Source organism: Mercenaria mercenaria, chromosome 6, assembly GCF_021730395.1.
Source record: "Mercenaria mercenaria strain notata chromosome 6, MADL_Memer_1, whole genome shotgun sequence".
In the NCBI taxonomy this organism is placed as follows: domain Eukaryota; kingdom Metazoa; phylum Mollusca; class Bivalvia; order Venerida; family Veneridae; genus Mercenaria; species Mercenaria mercenaria.
This window is the reverse complement of record NC_069366.1, coordinates 33004867-33022739: the sequence shown is the minus strand read 5'-3', so window position 1 is coordinate 33022739 and position 17873 is coordinate 33004867. Positions and strand designations below refer to the sequence as shown.

Here is a 17873-nt window from a genome sequence, read left to right as displayed (position 1 = left end):
TATCTCTCTAAGAGCATTTCGGATTGTACTAGAGTGATAATTTTAACATTGTTCCTCTGTGAAAATCTCTAAAATAGACTGGCTTTTGTCTCTATGAAATGGAATGAGACAAAAAAGGGGAAAAATGTAGAAATATCTTTATTAATATCAGTCCAATGGCTAGTCTAAGGGTTCGTTTCAGCTCAGAGAAATGTAAAAACATTATATTAAGCATATCTGGAGCTGAAATTTTTTAGCTATTAAAGTCTTTGCATCACATACTTTAGAGCCAAGAGCCATAAAAGTGCATCTTTGTTTGAACTATGTGTTATCTGCTAGTCTCTGGTTTACTGGGTGTAGTTGATGTAGTGTGCATGCATAGAACTTGAATTTGAACTTTTAAAATATTGAGGGTTTTAGCTCCACTGAAGTAAAAGTCATGGCCACACTTTTTCATTTGACACCAATGTTAGTTTTTCCTGGATGTGGCAAAAGCAATTCAATAAGCTTAAAATTATTATTGCAATTATCAATTTATGTATTGTAAACTTTAATGCAGAATGGGGTGATGATATTTACAATAAGTTGAGCAGCAGGTCTTGTTTGTTCCAATATTTGCAGCATTTCTTGTTGAATAATATTAATAACATGATTATCAAGATTACGAAGTTAAAAACAGGATTTATGTAAATTTTTATAACGTTTGTAATATTTTCATGTATATACCAGTTGATTTTAATCTGTATATTTATTTGTATATTATACAAATAATTGTGTGGTATTATTATGTTTTCAGGTTATATGTTATAGAGTGCAGCCACTAACTCTTCATGGTTGACTTTAAGAAGCCTGTGGCCAAGCTAGTGGAGTCACCAGATGACACTGGAGCTGCATTATCATCAGGCCTGGCTGCCCTATTGTTACCAGAAATGTCTATTTCTGGCCTGATCAGTACTGTGGCGGCTCTAGCGATGGTGTTTGGGGGTGTGTTCCCATTCATTCCACAGTATAGGGATATCCACAGATCTCAGAATGCAGAAGGATTCTCATTGTTTGTTTGTCTCACTCTACTCATTGCAAATATACTCAGGATTCTCTTTTGGTATATTGTTTGATATTTTACTCATAACTGTTAAAATCAATTTCTTTATTGTTATTGATGTACACGCATGCAAGTACGTATGCACACACACACAGAGTTGGACCTTAACTGGTCAGGTATATTGCAACTTAAGATAAGTTCCTTATCTTAGTGTTGTGGGTTTGAAACCTAACATTTGATACATAATTCATGTATTCCTTCATGTGAGGAAATCGTCAGATAGTCCTGTGAAATGTCAGTGATTCTACCCATGTATCAACGCATGCCTGAAATAATGCCTGGAAGGACATACTAGGTCTACCTTCAACATCAAAAGCTAAAAAGATGCAAATATATATATGAGCCGTGCCATGAGAAAACCAACATAGTGGGTTTGCAACCAGCATGGATCCAGACCAGCCTGCGCATCCGCGCAGTCTTGTCAGGATCCATGCTGTTCGCTGACGGTTTCTCTAATTGCAATAGGCTTTGAAAGCTAACAGTATGGATTCTGACCAGACTGCGCAGATGCGCAGGCTGGTCTGGATCCATGCTGGTCGCAAACCAACTATGTTTGTTTTCTCATATTACATGTATGACCTTTCTTTGTAAATTATGTCAATGTGACTATAGATACAACATTGGACTGGCATGTATTTTGAAAATAAGTTAAGGAAATTAATTATTGGTTTGTTGGTATAATTGGTATGGTAATATCATAACTTAGTTACATGGGTATGATAATTGATTTTGAGTGTAGTTTGTATACGTAATTGTCTCTATTATAAGATTGTATTTTAATAATAATTAAGAAGTAATGTATAGAAAAAACGCGTTTTAAAGTTATTAATACACGGAAAGAGGTTAAATGTCTGCAAAATAATTTCAGAGGGCGTAGCCCAAGTGAATTACTCTGGCGACATATAATTGATTTTGAGTGTACAGTTTGTATACGTAATTGTCTCTATTATAAGATTGTATTTTGATAATAATTAAGAAATAATGTATAGAAAAAACGTGTTTTAACATTATTAATACAGGGAAAGAGGTTAAATGTCAGCGAAAAAATTTCATGAGTGCATAGCCCGAGTGAATTATTCTGACGAAGTATAACCGATTTTGAGTGTACAGTTTATATACGCAATTCTCTCTATTATAAGTTTGTATTTTAATAATAATATATATGTCTTATTCAGCTCGCATTATTTTGTAACAAGCTTTGTGTTCATGCTCTTCATTTTGTTTGACTAGGTTTGGTAAACATTTTGAGATGCCGCTGTTGCTGCAGAGTATTATAATGACGTTCACAATGCTCGCACTGACACATTTATGTGTTACAGTAAAACATAAGTCAGAGATTATAAAGGCAAAGCAACATAATTTTTCAGGTAAGTCTTTGACATTTATATATTATTTTATTTCTGTATTGTGGCATTTTGTGCCCCATAAGGAAGTCTTGTAATAATCATACTGCCTGTCTAATTTTGTATTTTAGTTTTTTAGTTCATCCATCAATCTGAAACACTGCATGTCACAGCTTAAATTTTATGGGATTCGAGGGGTCATTGAAACTGCACAAAGTCATACTAATTCACAGAGAAAGTGAAGATAAAAGTGGATTTTTTCAATTTCCTTGTATAATTACTGTTCAAATCAAACTGTTTGTCTCACATTATCAAAAAAGTAACAAAATTATGTGAAAAACTGTATTAATATTGATGATTTTATAGACTTTTTATTAGATGTTTATAGCTAGAATCTTTTTACAATAGTTCTTAGCCTTTTTGAAACCTAGAATTGTGCAATAAGTACACTAAAACAAAAATATAGCAATTAAGTGTTAGTTGTTTTAGTTCGATTTTGTTATTTGTTATGAAATGGCATCATTTGTGCATCTTTATATAGATATCTTAAAGACATTTCCTAGAACTGTTTCTATGGACAGAATAACTTTTAATTTTATAAATATCTACACTTGTTAATTTCAGCAATAATCAGGGTATGTCACCATGCCCTTTTTAGCTGACCTGAACCAAAGGCTCAAGGTGAGCTTTTGTGACCACTTGATGTCTGTTGTTCGTCATGCAACTGTCAACAATTATTTGTCTGCACAATAGTGGTTTCATTATAATTTGATTTTAACCAAACTTGCACACAACTTGTATCACCATAAGATCTTGGTTCTTTGGTTGAACCAGCCATATATCCCACCATGGGTTCTAGAGTTACAGGCCCTGAAAGGGCAAAATTTGGCTATATTGGTCTTGTCTGCACGATAGTGGGTTCATTTATGATTTGATTTTAACCAAACAACTTGCACACAACTTGTATCACCATAAGATCATGGTTCTTTTCTTGAATCAGCCATATTCCACAATGGGTTTTAGAGTTACTGCCCTTGAAAGGGCTAGAAATGGGCTATTTTGGTCTTGTCTGCACAACAGTGGGTTCATTTATTATTTAATTTTAACCTAACTTGCACACAATTTGTATCACCATAAGATCATGGTTCTTTTCTTCTTTTCTTGAACCAGCCGTATTCCAATATGGGTTCTAGAGTAGCGAACCCTGAAAGAGCCAGAAAAATGCTATTTTGATCTTGTCAGCACAATAGCAGTTTCATTTATGATTGGACTTTAACCAAACTTGCACACAACTTGTATCACTATAAGATCTTGGTTCCTTTCTTGAACCAGCCATATCACAATGGGTTCCAGAGTTACGGGCCCCTGAAAGGGCAAAAATTTTACTATTTTGGGCTTGTCTGCACGATAGTGGTTTCATTTGTGATTTTAACCAAACTTGCACACAACTTGTAACTGAATAAGGTCTCGGTTCCTTTTTTGAACCAGCCATATTCCAATATGGGTTCTGCAGTTACAGCCCATGAAAAGACCAGAAATTGGCTATTTTGGTCTTGTCTGCACAATAGCAGTTTCATTTATGATTGGATTTTAACCAGACCTGCACACAAGTTGTATCATCATAAGATCTCTTTACCTTTCTTGAGCCAGCCAATTTCCACTATGGGTTTCAGAGTTATGGCCCCTGAAAGGGCTAGAAATTGGCTATTTTAGTCTTGTCTGCACAAAAGCGGTTTCATTTATGATTGGATTTTAACCAAACTTGCACACAACTTGTATCAGCATAAGATCGCGGTCCCTTTCTTGAACCAGCTATATTCCAGTATGGGTTCCAGAGTTAATGGCCCCTGAAAGGGTAAAAAAATGGCTATTTTGGTGATCTCCATTTTCAAAGACAATATAGCTTTCTATAGAATGGAAATTTCTGAACATCACACATAATTATGCATATATCTATTTTCTTGTTATTGATGACATGTAGGCAATATTACTTAAGTGAGCAATACAGGGTCATCATGACACTCTTGTTTAATGTATGGACAGGATAAAGGCATGACCAATTTGGAATATTTGTATAATCGGACACATAGTTTTAGTAAAACATTGGCTGAATAAACAATTGCATACTTCCATCTTAAATATAAACTTTTCTTAATAATATTTAAAGTGAGTTCATTGATCAGTTGATGAAAAAAGGAACCGAAATCAAGGAGATTTTGATAGCCATATAAATTTCATGAAGGAGACTAAAAGAATCTTCAACAATTTTTATTAGTTAACAACCGATTCGAACCGGAAATGCTATTTCTAATCAGAAAAAGACCTTAACATCATTTCTGAGCTGCTGTGCAGTAAAAATTTATTTCAGTTTGACCAAAAATTTGTGAACAATATCTTTGTAATATGTAGCATTTATAATTTTTAAAATATAGTGTTTATTCAAGGGAGATGATTCTGTACTAAAACAGTTTTGTTTCTTTTTCTCTACTAACAGATGCTCCACAATATAGGTTCCTGGGTAGGTGAAATGTTCAAGCACTGATATTTTACCTTTTGTATGTGCATGTAGACTTAGTTTCCATGGAAACCAGCAAAGCTTCAACCAGCTTGCAAAAAAAACTCCTCTTTTTTGTTCTGGTTCAATGTACTTGCTAAGATTAATATTATGTACTAAGTTTTCAAAGTGACAAGAGAATATATGCTAAGTTGTTGTCAGAGTTCAGACAGAAAAAAAAATTGAAAGAGAATTGAATGTCTGTATTGTGCGTTGCCATTTTCTTTAGATTTAAAGTTAAAATTTGCATAAAATTCTGTTTGCTTAATCTCGTTTTTTTTTTTTTTTTGGCAAAAGTTTGAGTCAGAAAATTATAATTCAACACTGGCAAAAAAAGATTATCCTAGAACCAATTTAAGTCAAAACCTAATGAAACAAGTTAATAAAGATAGAAAAAAATAGTAAACATTTCTTTGACTGGTAATATCAGTCAAGATCATTAATCTGTATTTTGTGATGTACTGCAGATTTTCTCACATCTCACTTTGAAAAAGCAAAGTATTTCATTGATTAACCAGTAAAACTACTTTCTCCTTCATTAACGAAAGCTTGTATGAAAGTTATTGTCAGTATCTAAATGCATGTTGAAATTTTAACCAGAGAAATGCCTTGTTTAAAAATCTAACATCTCTGGGGGTAACAGTTTCTAAGCAGCTATTGAAAAAAGTTTAACACAGATGGCTTTATGTTCCTGGAGGCTGTGAAGTTTTAATTTGACACTATAAAGCTATCCAATGGGCATCTTCTGCTAAAATATTTAAAGTCTCAAATGTACAAAATCCTTACCAAATGTATTTGAGCCTTGCCATGAGAAAACCAACATAGTGGGTTTGCGACCAGCATGGATCCAGACCAGCCTGCGCATCCGCGCAGTCTGGTCAGGCTCCATGCTGTTTGCTTTTAAAGCCTATTGGAATTGGTGAAACTGTTAGCGAACAGCATGGATCCTGACCAGACTGCGCGGATGCGCAGGCTGGTCTGGATCCATGCTGGTCGCACACCCACTATGTTGGTTTTCCCATGGCACGGCTCAGATGTATTTATCTTTACTAAATGTATGAATTAAGTTGGCATATAGAACTACATTCATAATTAAATGTTATGCAGTAACAGTTGATAGTTAAAAAGTCAGCCAGTTTTTTTAAGTGTTCATTTGTAGTACACTGTACACATTTATACTGTGTTTATCAATAATGTATACAGTGTGTACTATTTTACACAAAATGCAGAGACCTGTTAATACACATAAACTTGTTAGTTTTATGTTAATTTACATTAACTATAATATGAAGTAATTGTTCATGTTTTTAGGTATGAAATTTGGATCTAATATACCGGTACCCTTAATACATGTATGGTGGTCATTTGAAATTCAAATTACCAGTAGTAAAGATTATGTGATATGTGCACTGTAAAGGCTAGACCCCATATTTTCACGAAGAGTAGGTTTTCTCTTGACAAAAGCAACTCTAGTTGAAGAAACAGTATTATGCCCTTACTCGTGCACATTGTTTTTTCCCTGTAGACACACAATTCTCAGATGTCATATTTATGTTACTGCACATTGTTACGTGAATACAGTAAATGGACCTTATATTCGATACTGTCTCTGTACCAGTATTATAATACCTCCATGCACTCATTTGAAAGGTCTGTATTGTGTAGCCATTTTATTTTCACAGTTTTTTCACAGGCTTTACAGGGGTATTAGATAGTTCATAAAAGGAATTTATCACATTAGACCAGTAGAATGAAAGTTAATGATACACAATGTTATCAATAAACATGTGTTTTCATAATGGCCCAGAAATAGATTCTTGATTGATCATAGTTCTTGGCTTGGTTTTAAAAAAACAATATTTTATTCAAGAAATATCATGTAATTACAATAAATACATATGTCACAAAAGCAAGGGATCAAACAGAAAGCTAATAAGCTTTTTTTTAGAAACTCTTTCCCACTCTTTATCTTGGCTTGTGCATGACAAATTCATCATAAAAAAAGTAAAGGTTCTTTGTTTAGCATGGGGAGATGACATAAGTCCCCACCTACACTGGATGGAATAACTTATTTCTTCTTGAGTGCATGGAAAGTGTCATATTTAACTCCCCAGCATTCATTCTAGGCCGATTCTGCTTGAAACAGTACTGACTAAAGTTAATTACCATCACTGAAACACTGGTCTAGATGTCAGCTGCAGCTGGGAATGGAATCCGGATAATTGGCATGGTAGTCCAGTTGCAACCTGCTAACCACCACGCCACTCACCTCTGTTATGAAACTATGAATTATGAGCGTTGTAGTATTTTGTAGTAAATTTATAGAGTGACACAATTTTGAAAATAATGTATTATCATTACACAAGTCACAGTATTATAGTGGCCTCACATTGTTAGCTGCTTTTTAGTACATAAAGAATAAAAAAAAATCATAATTTTGTTTCATACTTTTGATGTAGCATTGAAATTAGGGATGGGAACGAATGTTCGAATATTCGAATATTCGAAAATCAGTCGAATATTCGAATATGAAAATCAAATTCGAATATTCGTAAATTATTGTATTTTTTTTTTTTTTTTTTTCAAAATAAGTATTGATTTTGGACAATATGAGCATGCTAATTTTACAGAATAAAACCATGTCATGTTAGTTTATCACGTATCAAAAGATGTCCAATTAACAAGAAAATAGCAATGCATAATTGGCAGGGGCCATCGTTACTTATTAACAGTTTGCAACAGGCGTCAGTGTGTCAGATGCATGTCAAAAGATGTCCAATTAACAAGAAAATTGCAATGCATAATTACCTGGGGTCATCGCTACAAGTTAACAGTTTGTGTTAGGCGTAAATGTGATATCTTTTTATCTTTTGTTCATTTTTATTGGCGCCTGTTTTATGTAACAAGTTTTTTTTCTAAAACAATGCCAAACGTGTAGATATTGTCGATCTTTTCACAATATTTTGTACGTTTCAGACCATCCGCAGAATCGGTTTTCATCCGCAATCGGCCGTATTCGAATTAAATTTTGAAGTAGTTAATAACAAAATCAAGAAAAACGTATGACTGATGCACAAGTTCATGTTGAAGGAGCTTTTAAGTCTGCCTTACTTGCATTTTACACGACGATTTTTACACGCCGATTGAAATTTTTCAAAATGGCGGCGGTAATACAACAGCGCATCACGTGTTTAAATGGGACGACCTGCTATTTTTAGATAAAATTGCGACGGTCTGAAATATAATCGTTTTGATTTTTTGTATCATTTTGAAGCTAAAACACTGAATTAGTTAAATATGTTCATGATTATACTGACAGAATCGTGAAGTAAAACGCTAGGATCGGCGGGTTTCCCTATGTAGGATCGGGTTACCCGAAACAAACATTTTTTTGGCCTTATTTACGATGATCCACGCTTTAAACAAATGAATACGTTGTGTATATGCCAATCACTTAATAAGAATTTAAAGCTTCCATTAAAACAAACCGAATATTCGAATATATTCGAATATGGCAAACCGAATATTCGAATATTGATTTCAGTATTCGTTCCCATCCCTAATTGAAATGAATACCTGAGGTAATTGTAATTGCTAATTGTAATCAGATGTAATTGATTACATTTCTTCAAGTAATCCTGTATAATTGGTAATCATACTTTTTATAACATTTAATCTGAATGTAACTGACTACATGGAAAAATACTGTGTAATCATGATAACCTTCTGATTTTTTTTTTTTTTAAAAATATCCATCCAACATTGAACCAAATTAATCAGTGAAAGAAAGGAAAAACAAAAGTTTTGATACAACAAATTGTGGTTATAAAGTAATAACCATAATGACACAAAAATACTTTGGGGGCCTCCTTTGACGAGCGGTTAAGGTCACTGACTTCAGATCACTTGCCCCTCACTGATGTGGGTTAGAGCCTCACTTGGGGCATTTAATTCTTAATGTGAGGAAGCCATTCAGCTGGTTTACAGAAGGTCGGTGGTTCTACCCAAGTGTCCACCCATGATGAAATGATGCACAGAGGGCCACTTGTGGTCTTCCTCCACCATTGAAGCTGGAAAGTTGCCATATGACCTATAATTGTGTAGGTGAGACATTAAACCCAACAGAACAAACAAAAGCAAAACAATATACTTTGGCCTGTCTACAAACTTTAACCCTTACCCTGCTATATTTCTATAATGAACTTGTCCATCTTTCAATTTGGACAGAAACATTAACTGTTAAAAGGGGTGTTTACCAAAAAGATACTGACTGAACGGCGAACAGTGCAGATCTTGATCAGACTGCATGGATGTGCAGGCTGATCAAGATCTACACTGGTCGCAAAGGCAAAATCAATTGTGTCCAGCATGGTAAGGGTTAAGCAATGTAAATGTATAATACAATGATTCTTGTATTTTGGTAACTATATAACCACTATTTATTCCTTCATTGAAACTCAGTTGTATACCGCCAAGAAAAAAATGTTTTTTATGATTTATTAAAATCTGTAGCCATATATAGCCTGAAGTCATAAATCCAATACAAAGACAATGAATTAAAAATCTTTTTAGTTCGCAACCTACCTGCAGTAATATACCTTGGTATGTTGATAATTCCAAGTCCTAATGCCTGCTTTGCATGGTGTCAGATGTAAAGAGAAATGAGATAATGTTTGCCCAGATTTCCTACCATTGCCTATCTCATATTGTGTGTATGATTTTGCAGAGTGTATGTAAATCAGATCCTTTGCTTACAGATTCTTGACATGTAGTAAAATGACTCTGCAGAATTTTTTTTTTTAATCCGTCAAAATTTCAATACAGTGCAACCTGAGAGTGAACAACTGCCACCATAGGGAAGATTGAAATTAGTTTGTTCAGAGGTTTGCTCTCTGAAAAGATTAATTTACTAAGAATTTCATGTATTAAAAGGGAAAGAAAATACCAGTCTCTGTGTAGAGTGTTCACTTTTCAGAGCTGTCATTTATAAAGGATAGTTTACAGACTGTTTTTCGATTCAGCGTATGAAATGATATTTTCAAAAAATGTATACAGTTTCTGTCATCATTTTTATGCTTTATTTAGAACACTGTAGCTGCTTCCTGGTTTTTAGCTTGACTATTCATAGAATAGTAGAGCTATTGGACTCGCCCATGCGTCGGCGTCCGCGTCGACGTCCGCATCGGCGTCCGCGTCCGCGTCCCGATTTGGTTAAGTTTTTGTATGTAAGCTGGTATCTCAGCAACCACTTGTGGGAATGGATTGAAACTTCACACACTTATTCACTGTGATAAACTGACTTACAATGCACAGGTTCCATAACTCTATTTTGCTTTTTTACAAAATTATGCCCCTTTTTCGACTTAGAATTTTTTGGTTAAGGTTTTGTATGTAAGCTGGTATCTCAGTATTCACTAATTGGAATGGATTGAAACTTCACACACTTGTTCACTGTCATGATCTGACATGCACAAAGCAGGTTCCATAACTTTATTTTGCTTTTTTACAAAATTATGCCCCTTTTTCAACATAGAAATTTTTGGTTAAGTTTTTGTATGTAAGCTGGTATCTCAGTATCCATTAATGGGAAAGGATTGAAACCTCACACGCTTGTTCACTGTCATGATATGACATGCAGTGCAAAGGGTCAATAACTCAACTTTGCATTTTACAAAATTATGCCTGTTTTTAAACTTAGGAGTTTTGGGTTAAATTCTTGTATGTAAGCTGGTATCTCAGTACCCACTAATGGGAATGGATTGAAACTTCACACACTTGTCCACTGTCATGAGTTGATAAGCACTATGCAGGTTCCATAACCTTATTTTGCTTTTTTTAAATTATGCCCCTTTTTTGACTCGTATTCAATCAATCGACAAGGCTGTTGAATAGTCGAGCGTTGCTGTCCTCCGACAGCTCTTGTTATTAATTAAAATATGAGTTTATGACTTGTATTTTATCATGCTTAAATCAATTTTTTTTTTAGTTTTAACATATTCTTGTGGGCTGGAGGATCTGCATTTTATATGCAGGCAAACTAAAAATTACTATTCTTATACAAATCAGTTAAGGTAATTGTTTGAATTAAGTAATTATAAATCTGTATCGCTGACAAAGGAATAACAGTTCTGTTTCTAAACAGTTTAAAGCAACTCACTCACAGATTTATCAGTTTTGGTGAAAAATAAAATGATGTAAGATTTTCCTCAAAATTGTTAATCCCCCGCCGTGGCGGAGGGATTATAGGAATGGTCTGCATCCGTCCTTCCGTCTGTAACAAAATCGTGTCCGGTCCATATCTCCTAAACCCCTTGAAGGATTTTCATGAAACTTGGGTCAAATGATCACCTCATCAAGACGATGTGCAGAACCCATGAGTCAGCCTTGTCGGTTCAAGGTCAAGGTCACAACTCAAGGTCAAAGATTTGAGCCTGCCATTTTGTGTCCGCTCTATATCTCATAAACCACTTGAAGGAATTTTATAAAACTTGGGTCAAATGATCACCTCATGAAGACGTTGTGCAGAACCCATGATTTAGCCGTGCCGGCTCAAGTTCAAGGTCACAACTTAAGGTCAAAGGTTTGAGCCTTCCATTTTGTGTCCGCTGTATATCTCTTGAACCCCTTGAAGGAATTTTATAAAACTTGGGTCAAATGATCACCTCATCAAGACGATGTGCAGAACCCATGAGTCAGTCATGCCGGCTCAAGGTCAAGGTCACAACTTAGGGTCAAAGGTTTGAGCCTTCCATTTTGTGTCCGCTCTATATCTCCTAAACCCCGTGAAGGATTTTCATCAAACTTGGGTCAAACGATCACCTCATCAAGGCGATGTGCAGAACTTAGGAGTCAGCCATGTCGGCTCAAGGTCAAGGTCACAACTGAAGGTCAAAGGTTTGAGCCTTCCATTTTGTGTCCGCTCTATATCTCCTAAACCCCTTGAAGGAATTTTATAAAACTTGGGTCAAATGATTACCTCATCAGAACGATTTGCAGAAATTATGAGTCAACCATGCCAGCTTAAGGTCAAGTTCACAACTAAGGGTCGAAGGTTTGAGCCTTCCATTTAGTGTCCACTCTGTATCTCCTTAACCCCTTGAAGGATTTTCATCAAAGTTGAGTCAAATGATCACCTCATCAAGAACTCATGAGTCAGCCATGTCAACTCAAAGGTTTCAGCTCTGTATCTCCTAAACCTCTTGAAGGATTTTCATGAAACTTCGGTCAAATGATCACCTCATCAAGACGTTGTGCAGAATTCATGGGTCAGCCATGTCAGTTCAAGGTCAAGGTCACAGCTAAAATCTAAGGTTTACCCTTTCACTATCCATAGCAGTGGCGGGGGATTTAGCTGTCTTTCAGACTGCCTTGTTAGTTTTAACATATTCTTGTGGGCTGGAGGATCTGCATTTTATATGCAGGCAAACTAAAAATTACTATTCTTATACAAATTAGTTAAGGTAATTGTTTGAATTAAGTAATTATTAATCTGTATCGCAGACAAATTCCTCTCTGAGAAGGAATAACAGTTCTGTTTCTAAACAGTTCAAAGCAACTCACTCACAGATTTATCAATTTTGGTGAAAAATAAAATGATGTAAGATTTTCTTCAAAATTGTTTCTAGTCAAGTGATAGTTGATTTAAACATATTATCAGTAATGTCACTAAATGAGTGATACATTTTAAGTTTTTATGTGACATTAATATATAGAACAATTCCCTTAAACACAGAAAGTATTGCCTTTCTAAATTATAAACAGTAATAATATTCTGCATGGGTTTTCCATACATTTGACACCTGTGTTCACATCCTTATTAAAAATATTAATGAAAGTGCAAGGTGAACATTTTATACCAACATAATTTATTATGTATTTGAGGAAGTTGAACTATTGTCACACTATCTGTGGTTGAGCTGCTTTAAATTCAAACTGCTGCGCTGGTGTTGAAGCTGCTTTGCACAGGATAACCCAGGAGCTTATAACTGTGACTGTTTCTGTCTTTTTATGTTTGTCTTCTCGTATTGACGTGTTTTGACCTTTATCCTGCTAAATTTCTAAAATGGACTTATCCATCATTCAATTTAGGCAGTACCACTTACCAGGTACTTTTCAGTGGGGTGTTCACTGAAAATTTACTGACTGAACAGTGAACAGCGCAGACCATGCTCTTCAAGTCTGCACTGGTGGCAATTAAGGTTAAACCACTCGCTACCAGCAGGCTAAAGGTTAAAGGCTGTCATCTGAATAAGTTTAATTAATGTATTGAATCAGCATTATTTTATGTACTGAGTTATATGTTGTTTTAAACATTTTTATGTCAGTAACTTTTATAATTATACTTCTTTTTTGTTTTAACTAAAATGTTTCAGTTGTTACAATGGCAGATTTACACATATTTTTAATTATATTTTTTTTGCAGATTTCTAAAAATCACACAAGTTTTAGAGTTTTTGTTACCTCCTTTGAGTTGATGGAAATTATTATTTTGGTTAAATCATTGGTTGGTAATGCATTATGTTTGAATAATTGTCACATTTAAGAAACATTGGGAATCAGGGAATCCTAACAACATCTAAAGAATTGCAAAGTTGTACAAATACTTTTGGAACTTCCAAAAAAAAGACAAGATAATTGCTTCTCTGTAATTATGAAGTACTAAAACATTATGTAAACAGTCCCTGTGTAGAATAAATAAGAAAACGTTTTTCAGTATTTATATTTAAAAAAAGTTATTACTATAAGTAAGTATAATAAGAACATTTTCTGTTGTATATACTGTGAAATCATTAGTATTATTATGTCTCCCACCACACAGTGGTGTGGGAGACATATTGATTTACTCCAGTCTGTGTGTCAGTCTGTCACAAAGCTTGTCCGCACTCTAAGTTGAACACTTCTCATCCGATCTTCACCAAACTTGAACAAAATGTGTTTGACCATAAGACCTCGGCCAAGTTCGATAACTAGCCAAATCCGCCCAGGCACTTTTGAATTATGGCCCCTGAATTACTGATTCGATCCACTCGTCCAGACCATCTAATTGGATCCGCTCATCTAAACCATCCAGAGAAACTAGACATTTTTGATAGGGTGGATCCACTCGTCTAGACCATCCAGAGAAACTAGACATTTTTGATAGGGGCAGTTGTGGGAGACGTGCGCTTTTCTCAAAAGCATCTCTAGTTGGAGGACTATTTTTCATGGATTTCATGGTTGTATTAATCCGCAAAATTAAAGCCCCTAACAAACAAGTAAAATCCTGTTTCATTTTCTAACAAACAAGTAAAATCCTGTTTCATTTTATGTTCAGAAGTTGCCATCTGTGAATTCATATTCCCTCGAAATAAGCTTTTCTGCTAAAACCATGAAATTGCGTGTCCACAAAAATATATACTTTTAACAGTAATTGTAAGTTCCTATTACAGACTAAAATTTTATATGATATGTGCTTACTAACGTGACTTAAATATTGTACAGATTTTGAGTGGGAACATTTTTGGAAGTGGACAAGCTTCGAGAGTTATATCCAGTTCACGTTGACATTTACAGGCTGTATGGGACTACTTACATATATATTCTTAGATAACTGGGTATATGTAGAGACTATAGGATTTTTAGCAGTGTTTGCAGAAGCTATGCTTGGTGCTCCGCAATTTTATAGAAATTTTCAAAACAAATCTACCAAAGGGATGAGGTAAGTGTTTAGCTACTAACAATAAGTGTCATTGGTTAATCTGTGTTTAAATTTAATTTCTGCAGCAATTTGATTGGTTGAACCTAAGTCAGCTGACACTGCTACTCCAATTTGATTGGTTAATCTTACTTCATTGTCAGTTTGACACTGAAGGTTGTTATATAAACATGTGCTGACAGTTGATGTTTTAAAAGTTAATCAAATATTTAGGAAATAATGCATGGCTTTGAGGCCCATATTTACATTTACTAACCTGACAGTTGGACCAAAATCTTTTTACTGTCTGACACAAAGTTTAGGGTCAAACAAGAAATGTGGGCTTACTGGCCATTCATCATCTGCATATGGACTGATATGATATGTATAAAATGTTACAATTAACTAGTACAATGTATATTGTTTGGACACCCCTGAGTTTCACAGATTAAAATGCAATTTGTGTGTAATTATGTCTCCCCCAGGAGACATATTGTTTTTGCCCTGTCCGTCCGTCCGTACGTACGTCACACTTCATTTCCGAGCAATAACTGGAGAACCATTTGACCTAGAACCTTCAAACTTCATAGGGTTGTAGGGCTGCTGGAGTAGACGACCCCTATTGTTTTTGGGGTCACTCCGTCAAAGGTCAAGGTCACAGGGGCCTGAACATTGAAAACCATTTCCGATCAATAACTAGAGAACCTCTTGACCCAGAATGTTGAAACTTCATAGGATGATTGGTCATGAAGAGTAGATGACCCCTATTGATTTTGGGGTCACTCCGTCAAAGGTCAAGGTCACAGGGGCCTGAACTTTGAAAACCATTTCCGATCAATAACTAGAGAACCACTTGACCCAGAATGTTGAAACTTCATAGGATGATTGATCATGAAGAGTAGATGACCCCTATTGATTTTGGGGTCACTCCGTCAAAGGTCAAGGTCACAGGAGCCTGAACATTGAAAACCATTTCCGATCAATAACTAGAGAACCACTTGACCCAGAATGTTGAAACTTCATAGGATGATTTATCATGAAGAGTAGATGACCCCTATTGATTTTGGGGTCACTCCGTCAAAGGTCAAGGTCACAGGAGCCTGAACATTGAAAACCATTTCCGATCAATAACTAGAGAACCACTTGACCAAGAATGTTGAAACTTCATAGGATGATTTATCATGAAGAGTAGATGACCCCTATTGATTTTGGGGTCACTCCGTCAAAGGTCAAGGTCACAGGAGCCTGAACATTGAAAACCATTTCCGATCAATAACTAGAGAACCACTTGACCCAGAATGTTGAAACTTCACAGGATGATTTGTCATAAAGAGTAATTGACCCCTATTGATTTTGGGGTCACTCCATCAAAGGTCAAGGTCACAGGGGCCTGAACATGGAAAACCATTTCCGATCAATAACTAGAGAACCACTTGACCCAGAATGTTGAAACTTCATAGGATGATTGTACATGCAAAGTAGATGACCCCTATCGATTTTGGGGTCACTCCAGTAAAGGTCAAGGTCACAGGGGCCTGAACATTGAAAACCATTTCCAGTCAATAACTTGAGAACCACTTGACCCAGAATGTTGAAACTTAATAGGATGATTGGTCATGCAGAGTAGATGACCCCTAACGATTTTTGGGTCACTCCGTGAAAGGTCAAGGTCACAGGGGCCCGAACATTGAAAACCATTTCCGGTCAGTAACTTGAGAACCACTTGACCCAGAATGGTGAAACTTCATAGGATGATTGGTCATGCAGAGTAGATGACCCATAACGATTTTAGGGTTACTCTGTTAAAGGTCAAGGCCACAGGGGCCTGAACATGGAAAACCATTTCCAATCAATAACTTGAGAACCTCTCGACCCAGAATATTGAAACTTCATAGGATGATTGTTCATGCAGAGTAAATGACCCCGATTGTTTTTCGGGCCACTCCATTTAAGGTCAAGGTCACAGGGGCCTGAACATTGATAACCAGTTCTGATCAATAACTTGAGAACCACTTGACCCAGAATGTTGAAACTTCATAGGATGATTGAACATGCAGAGTAGATGACCCCTATTGATTTTGGGGTCACTCCAATAAAGGTCAAGGTCACAGTGGCCTGTTCATGTAAAATCATTTTTTGGAAATAACTTGAGAACCACTTGACCTACAATGTTGAAACTTAATAGGATGATTGGACATGCAGTGTAGATGACCCCTATTTATTTTGAGGTCACTTGATCAAAGGTCAAGGTCACAGGAGCCTGAACAGTGACTTGGTGACCACTAGGCCAAGAGTGTTGAAATTTAGCGGGATGACTGGACATGCCAAGTAGATGATCCCTATTGCAGCCAACCATCAGTGTCTCTTTGATTTTTGCTCCTGACCCCTATTGACTTCTTGCCTATAGGACTTTGCATTGGGGGAGACATGCGCTTTTTTACAAAAGCTTTTTCTAGTTTTGAGTCTGATTACCATTTTCAAATGTTCAAAATCTGCCTACTGTATGATTGAATTACTGTATTTCTCTCACCCAATCAACGATTCACATTTTGTTCCAGGCAACATGATTATGTCTGTTTCGGATCTCCACATTGGACACTGCAAGAGCTTTGGTTTGAATCTCCATGTGAACTAAAAGTTAAAGCCACTGATGGATAAACATATCCACATGAAATTCAACATTTAATTTAATCCTTACCCTGCTAAATTTCTATAATGAACTTGCCCATCTTTCAATTTGGACTGTACTATTAACTGTTAAAAGGGGTGCTTACCAAAAAGGTACTGACTGAATGAGGAACAGTGCAGACCATGATCAGACTGCACGGACGTGCAGGCTGATCTTGGTCTGCACTGGTCACATAGGCAGAATCACTTGCCAGTTAATAAATGCCTGATTCTCTGTATAAGTTGTTTATAGGAAATCATTTCCATCTGTATTGCTTTCCTCTTTCAAATCTTGTACAGTATGTTGTTTCGAACAGGTAGTCATCCAAATATATTTGTGTTCGGGTTTAACGTCTTTTTCAACAATTTTTCAGTCATATAAACGACGGTGTCTACTTGTAGCAGTGAGCATAATGCCCAACTTTATAGTGCTGCCTCACTGGAATATCGCGCCGTTGACACGTGACATGATACCCCATCCAGTCACATTATAGTGACACCGGGCTGACCAGTCCTAGCACTACCCTCTTAATGCTGAGCGCCAAGCGAGGAAGC

The 17873-nt window shown here is 35.9% G+C and overlaps 1 protein-coding gene across 3 annotated transcripts in view; it reads left to right on the top strand.

Moving 5' to 3' along the window:
- LOC123550558 (solute carrier family 66 member 2-like) overlaps positions 1-17873 on the top strand; it is a 32328-nt gene that overhangs the window by 5072 nt on the left and 9383 nt on the right. For 2 of the 3 annotated variants that reach the window (XM_053545579.1, XM_053545580.1), the window contains exons 2-5: positions 776-1081; positions 2312-2448; positions 4919-4942; positions 14459-14675. In XM_053545579.1, coding sequence (XP_053401554.1) covers positions 810-1081; positions 2312-2448; positions 4919-4942; positions 14459-14675 — 650 coding nt within the window. In that variant the 5' untranslated portion in view covers positions 776-809. The remainder of the gene's footprint in view (positions 1-775; positions 1082-2311; positions 2449-4918; positions 4943-14458; positions 14676-17873) is intronic. The other variant, XM_053545581.1, reaches the window with a different exon arrangement.